Genomic DNA, 7,237 nt, shown 5'->3' on the forward strand with positions numbered 1-7,237 from the left:
TGGAATAGCCACTTGGTTATTGGGATTTGAGTCACCTAGATTATGTGTGCAGGATACATAAAGCCTTGTATGGCTTGAAGTAGGCACCAAGAGCATGGCATGATAAGATTGCATAGTATCTTATCACCATTGGATTTCATACGGCAGATGTTGACCATTTACTCTACATGCAAAAGGGTGATAAGGGGATTATGGACATCACCATCTATGGGGATGACTTCATTGTTAGGGGTGACAAAATGAAGAGGAAGTTAAGAACGCAAAGAGTCTCCTCAAGAAGAAGTTTGACATGAAGGATTTGGGTGAGCTGGGATACATTTTTTGGCATTGAGGTCATCACGATGCTTGAGGGCATATAGCTATCATAGAGATAATATGCATCGGACATGTTGTCCAAATATGGTATGGCTGGTTGTATGCCCATTTCTGTACGATTGGACCAGAATAACAAGCTAAGTGGAAATGTAGGTGAGATTTTGGAGAATGCCACTATGTACATAAAGATAGTGAGCAGCTTGATCTACACAACGATCACCATGCTAGACATGAACTACACAGTTGGGTTGGAGAGCCAATTTATGCATGGTCCTTAGAAGCCACATTTGGATAGTGTGAGGCATACATTATGCCACGTGAGGTCCACAATGGATTATTGTATCTTTTATGAGGTTGGTATATAGTTACAAGTGTATGGATACGTGGGTTGGTTACCCTTCCCTATATCTCCTATTCCTCATCCAAACAGAGAAGAACTGAAACCTTGGTTCGATGGTAAAGGCACTTCTAGAGTGGGCTCCTGTGGAGAGAAGGAATCCTGGTTCTTGTGTTGTGTGCACTTGAGGTTGTGTGTATTGTGTCGATGAACATTTGTCCCTAGTGGTACGACAAAAGAGACATATCCCATTTATTGTAAAAAAACTGTAGTTAATAAACCTAGCTCAAGATTGACACCAAACATTGTGGCATCTGACATGGCTTGACTGCTTCTTATGGGAGTGAACATTGAGGTTTTTGGTCCTGCTCTCTCGCTCCTTGACTGGAGCAGCACCCAAAGATAGAGAAATTAAACTCCTTCTTCATAAAATTTAAGGTGCTGTTTATAGAGCCAGTTGTTGCTGGCAAATCCAGAGTTCAAAGGACCGTGGTGGCAGCTCCTATTTCCCAATTTTCCATTGTTACTCCACTCACATTTTTGTTTCGTTGGCTCATTTCTTCCCAAAGCTCCTCCTCACACACTGGAAGTGGATCTGAAGGAGTCTAACCTTCTTACCTACTTGCTAAGTGCTGGTTGTTTGTTGGGACTAGAGACTTGGTGGGTTTGAGAAGGTGTGGCTTGAGACACTATAACTGACTATATTTTCCTTGCAAATGATTAGTTCAAATCAAGTTCACATTAAAGGTCCCTAGTTTTTCTTGATCAAGTCTGAGAATTGTTTCAAACAAGTTTTTTTTTATGAATTGTTTTTTTTTACTGCTAGGCTCACATCTCTTGGCTCATGTACACACAACAGGTTCACATGTTTAGGCTCATGTATGCAAGTTCACGTGTCTAGGCTCACATCTCTTGGTTCACGTATCTTGTCTCGCATATGCAGGTTCATGTGTCTGGGATCATGTATGCGAGCTCACGTTGGCCTAGTTTTTTGTAGTTTTTATAATTTTTTGAACTTGATGGGGTGTTCTAATTAAGGATTGTGATACAACTAATTAAGTGTTTTTTGAAGGTTTAGCATGTTTCTACTCTACTAATTCCAACAATACATAAATAAATTATGAAACGCATGAACTGAAATTGACAACTTCAAACCTAATGGAACTCAATGCTCATTCTTTTGAAGTAGATTCCACTCATAATCATAATTTTAAAGCTAATTCTTGGATCGAAGCAATGAAATCCAAGCCACTTGGGCTGCAATTTCATGCAAATCACTAAAAATCTAGGTTTTGTCCTACCAAAATAGATGAACATAGACACTGGGCAATATTGGGTGATCCCAATAGCTTGGAATGGACGAAAAAATAGAGCTAAGTCCTAGGCTAGTCTGACAGCATAACACCAAATATTTTTAAGTCAAGAGCTTAACTTAGTCTTATCGAAGCATGTATCATTGGGTCTTTCCTTTAAGCTGCAAATACAATTCCATGTGGATACGTTGGCTTGTCCTCATCGCGTCCTCACTCTATTGTTTGTCACACTAGAATGCTCCTTGCCAACAAAGGGGTGAAGGGAGAGCTACCAATGCCTAGATGGAGGCAAGAAGAGATCCATCTTCATGATGGTTCTGTCTCACAAAAAACAACGGAAGAAGAAGCTAATTGAAGAGGGAAGCCTACGATCAAACCTACTCAAGCATGCATCCATCAAGGAAGCATGAATTCAAAATCATACAAGCAATCAAGAGGGAAGAAGGAGAGCTCACAAAACTATTGCAAGGGAATGATTGTGTATTGCTTATTGTCAAAAATTACTTGTATACAAGTTACTAGTTTTCACACTAGGCCGGTCAAACCTAAAAATGGTCTAGCCTCTATTACTAGTCTTAAGCAACTATGTACACTAAGTCGGTAGACTTTTTTTATTTAACATTAAGCACATAGCAAGGCCACTTTATATGTTCCAATGTCGTCTTATAATAATTAAGTGTCTATTTTTGGGTAAAAGCGCCTTACGATAGGTCGACGGGCGAAACCTTATTAACCAACGGAGTGGTTAACAAGTGTCTACCACAAGTATTATCACAAGATATATGGCTCTCTAGTATTTGTTATCCTCCACTTTTATCAATAAAAGTGCTTATCTTAATTGAAAAATGGCACATTTTCCCATGCTTATAGTTTTAAGGGGAAACTTATGTCACCTCCTCACCTTACCTTGTGTATGGTCTTTTTTTAAAAACTCACACATGTATATAAGAAGTGTTATTTTGTAGTCAAACAATCAATTTCATTGATGATTAATGTTGGTTAATATATTATTGTGCAAGGATTAAATTCAATGATCAAAGCATGCATCTCGTTCTTGACAAATAATTTCAAAATTCTAACATGGGCACTTCTAATAGTACCCTTATTTTTATTATGATGAGTAATTTCTTCATGTAGTCTTATGCCATTCCATTAAGTCAACCAACAATGAGAATGATCAAGTGACCGAATTTGTGGTCTTTATGCTTATAAACGTTGTCCTTGGTCTAAAATTTGGGTCATGTCAACAAATATTGAGAGCACTTAGAAACGTTGTCCTTGTAAACCAATTAAGGTATCTGCTTATGAGACAGATCATCCAAGGTACATGGTTTTGTTAAGACCATGTTTGATAGTTCTTGAAGTGAACCAACTAAATATTTACTTGATTTTATTGACTAGGTTACCAAGGCGTGCCTCAAATAAGCACCTCAATGTACTCTCAAACCTCTACGTCTCCCGATTAAGGCATGTTTACGAAACAAATCACCCAAGGTGTGGTTCATTTGCGTTAAGACCACCAGCTGTATATTTAATTGATTCATTGACTAGGTTACCAAGCTCTGCCTCAATATAAGCACCTTAATGGACTCTCAAATCTCTACATCTGCCATATTGTACATTTAAATCTACTGAAATGTAATCGCATGCAGGAGGAGACGCTCTACTCGATGGTGAACATATCTATATTTTTTTAATGTTATTTTATTTTTGGTTGAAAATAAATATACGAACTTGTGAATGATCTCATTGTATAGATCATTGTATTTAAACAACTAGAGCCTTTAGTTAATTCATGGTAATTCTCTGCAATTATTGAAATTAATGGAAATTCTCTGCAATTATTGAATATATTACGTATGTATGCGTAACGATAGCTAACCATTTATCACAAATGGATTATCTTTTAAAATCATATTATGGTCTCGCAAAAGTTTGTTAAGAATAATAAACTACACCTTGCAAATGAACTAATAACAACAGATTACATATTTGTCTTACTTCATAAATAATAATAACTGATATGGGGATGAAAGATAGCCATCACATAAATAAGCATGAAGTTATATCCTGACAAATCGTGGAGCTTATAGCCTAAAATTTTGAGGGTTTTTCTGGAGATTTTGCAGATTTTGGAACTAAAATGCCTCAAAATTCGCAAATGAGGAAATAAAATTTGCAAGTCAAAATGTAACTGTTTGCAAGTCCATTATATAGTTTGTAGGTTTTGGTAAATACTGGCACTCGAAACACGACCTACACCAACTTCTGAAGTCCAGCAGTGGTACTAATGGCACTTGAAACCACGACATACAGAAAGCCAAATGATGAAAACCAGTAGAACCACAATGCCAAGGACCACCAGCTTAATTTTCATGTTCTGCAACCACATTTTGCGCCTTAAATGCTTTCCCTGCCTCTGAAAGTTGTCCGCCTGTTAGAGCAGACACGCATCAACATGGAATCTTAGATCAAAAAAATATCTAGCATCCCTCAAATCTTAGCGGGGTTGACTTGTAAAATTTGATACTGAAAAAAACTTCATGAAATATTTTTTGTCTAAAAAGTAATCACTGTGAACTCCCTGCTGCAACCTCCCCCTAAAACAGCCAAAATGCACAACTGCTTTTTAGCCCACTCAGCTCTTCCAGCAAGCCTCACCACTCGTCCTCTGCTCTGTTACCCCCATCCCGACAAACTGCACACCTGTGGCCGCCACCACCTTCCCCGATCTCTGCTTCTTATCCTGTCTCCTGCTGCTGATAGGCAAAGGCTACTACTGATTAAGGAATGGAAACACAAACTCTCCCTTGTTAAGGAGGACGAGCAAACTTTCCAATCACACTTTCTTCTCCATGCCTTCTAAAGCTCACAATTTCTATTCAACTGGTTGGAGCTGCCTTGAAAAGGTAGCAAACAAGCTGACAAGGTTGGGATATAAGCCACACAGTCCCATGACCAAAGGACCTTCATCTGGCACTCCTACTCAGCTGGATGATATGTTTTATTCTTCAAAGGGTTAAGGTAGCCTCCTCAACAATGTCAAGCATATATGCATATAGGACACATTGCGCATTGTTGCAAGATCGCGAATAGCCTAAGACCAAGAGTCTAAGCTAGGCCAACCAACAAATATTATGATGGATTTAAAAATGGGTCTTGGACAGCGTGCCAGTATGACTCTTCCGCAGTCATGGGGCGGCTAGTTAGCTTCCACTACAAAAGATATCCAGCCCTGTGTCTTCAAAACATACCAAAATTGTATTAGCCATGGACCATGGTTCAACGGTGTTTAGTTAAGTGTAAACCTGGGATTGAAGGTTTCCTGTTTTGTCAACCAACAACTCGATCTTCTCTTGCCTGTCGAGTACCTGCATGCATGAGACATATGATGCCTTTCAAAACTAGTTCTCCCACACCCAATGATGCCGTATGGGATTGAACCCACAAGAACATAATGGGGCATACCCACTTCTTTAAAGAAAACTCCCAATGGGATGACCATTCTCAGCTTGGATTATGGCCTCTACTTTGAAAGCAGTTTCCAAAGTCTTCAAAGATACCTTTTCGATGTTCTCCATCATGACACCCTTGACCTCTGAAACCTGGGCTTTCACTTTGGCCATCCTATCCATCTCTTCCAGGTGATCCATGCAATACTGCATGTTCTCTTTCAATTTAGATCTGAAACATTCATAATAACTTCTATAGTGTTAACTCACAACAAATGAGAGAGAGAAAAAAAAAAAGTCAAATGACGACAGCATTGAAGGAGAAAGAAACTCGCCCGAAATCTCTGTCGAGGCTATGTGCAACAGCTGTGTCGGCCTTTCCACCACCAAAACGTCGCTTAAAATCCTCTTTGACACGCTCCAAGAATTCGAAAGGCATTTGCCTGCCAATGTTTTCATCTGCAACAACCATATATGCTACACATGACAGCTATAAGTATAAAGTGCACGCATTGATGTCTGTGTCCCCACACAGGCAATAGTTTTCTTAATTTCTAATAGTCATAAACGAAGCAGGCAAATTAAAAAACCCTCAATTTCTGTCAAAGGACAAATTCATTGCAAATGGACATGCATATTTCATAGCCATCAAGAACAATAGGGAAACACATATGCATGCTGCGAATCCATGCATGCCCCATAACCATCAAGAACCATTCAGAAAAGCATGTGCATGCATATCCCATAACCATCAATAACCGTACATGCATGTTCCTGGATATATGTATTCATGCATATCCCATAACCATCAATAACCGTACAGAAGTGCATATGAATGCTTGATACTCCACACACACACACACACACAGAACATACAGAAGCCATTCTCCACAAGGTAATTGAAAGTATGGCGATCGCAGGTGTATGTGAACTTGTTGTTGCCCGGGGGCAGCTTCTGCAGGCACTGGACGGCTATAGCGCTGAAGTTACCGGTGAAAGCCGTGTACTCAGCCAGCACAATCTTGCCCCTCGCAACAAAACTGTATATGAGAGACTGTTGTCCCATGGCCAAACCAGAAAATGGCCCTTTCCTCAGAAACCCTAATCCCACCCGTAATCTTGTTCAGTTCAACAAAAGCTTGCTCGGCCAAATAATCTGTTGCAAAACAGTTCCTTTTGAATAAATTAGAGATTAAGAGTGTTTTGAACTAGCGCGAAAAACATGCAGCAGGATGTTGGAAAAATGGGGAAATATTGAGAAAATCTAACCTGCTGGAGGAGTACAAAGAAACAACAGCACAGCCGGCTATGGAGTATGTATGCAGTGCTTCTCTGCTGTGATGATGGCAAAGCAAACCAGCAGGTTTTTCCCTCCTCGCTATGGCGATGAGAATGGAGCCAGCTTCAAGAAGTCGACAAGCAGCTTGACGACATGGCGGGACGGCTTTCCGCATTGCTAATCCCGCTCCAATCAGCCTCCCTAATCCAGCTTAACGCCACTCTTATGACTAATTGGCCTCTTAATCGCAATCATCCATTTGACTTTAAAAAACGAGTGATAAAACTCCCTAATCAAGACTTTTTAATTGATCTTTAATCAATTTCGGTTTATGTTCCCTCGGGTAAACACACATCACAGATAAACTATTCTAACAATTCGTGCACTTTCTTTATTTAAAAAAAATCAAATGATGGGCGCAGACACATCGGACAAGAGAGGAAGTTTGAAAAATAGGTAGGACTCAGAGAGTTGGGAGCTAAAATTTGAGCCTATATATTAAGCAAAAGGGACATCCATGTATTCTACTAGCTCAATAAAT

At 39.5% G+C, this 7,237-nt stretch overlaps 1 protein-coding gene across 6 annotated transcripts; it reads right to left on the reverse strand.

Moving 5' to 3' along the window:
- Nucleotides 1–3,992: 3,992 nt before the first annotated feature.
- LOC147637368 (vesicle-associated membrane protein 721-like) lies at nt 3,993–6,979 on the reverse strand. Of its 6 annotated transcripts, none has more exons than XM_086799154.1 (6): nt 6,687–6,979; nt 6,408–6,573; nt 5,753–5,894; nt 5,529–5,670; nt 5,274–5,336; nt 3,993–4,399 (listed from the first exon to the last, which is right to left on the reverse strand). In XM_086799154.1, the coding sequence occupies exons 2-6, from the start codon at nt 6,481–6,483 to the stop codon at nt 4,253–4,255; spliced, it is 570 nt and encodes a 189-aa protein (XP_086655280.1). In that variant the 5' UTR covers nt 6,484–6,573; nt 6,687–6,979; the 3' UTR covers nt 3,993–4,252. The 6 variants fall into 6 exon arrangements, with proteins under 6 accessions (XP_086655280.1, XP_086655277.1, XP_086655276.1 ...); XM_086799151.1 differs by having other exon boundaries at nt 5,753–5,876; nt 6,294–6,573; nt 6,687–6,972; XM_086799150.1 differs by having other exon boundaries at nt 6,294–6,590; nt 6,687–6,959.
- Nucleotides 6,980–7,237: the final 258 nt, after the last annotated feature.

Source organism: Cibotium barometz, chromosome 6 (genome assembly GCF_041138505.1).
Source record: "Cibotium barometz isolate CiBa-2024 chromosome 6, ASM4113850v1, whole genome shotgun sequence".
Classification (NCBI taxonomy): Eukaryota; Viridiplantae; Streptophyta; class Polypodiopsida; order Cyatheales; family Cibotiaceae; genus Cibotium; species Cibotium barometz.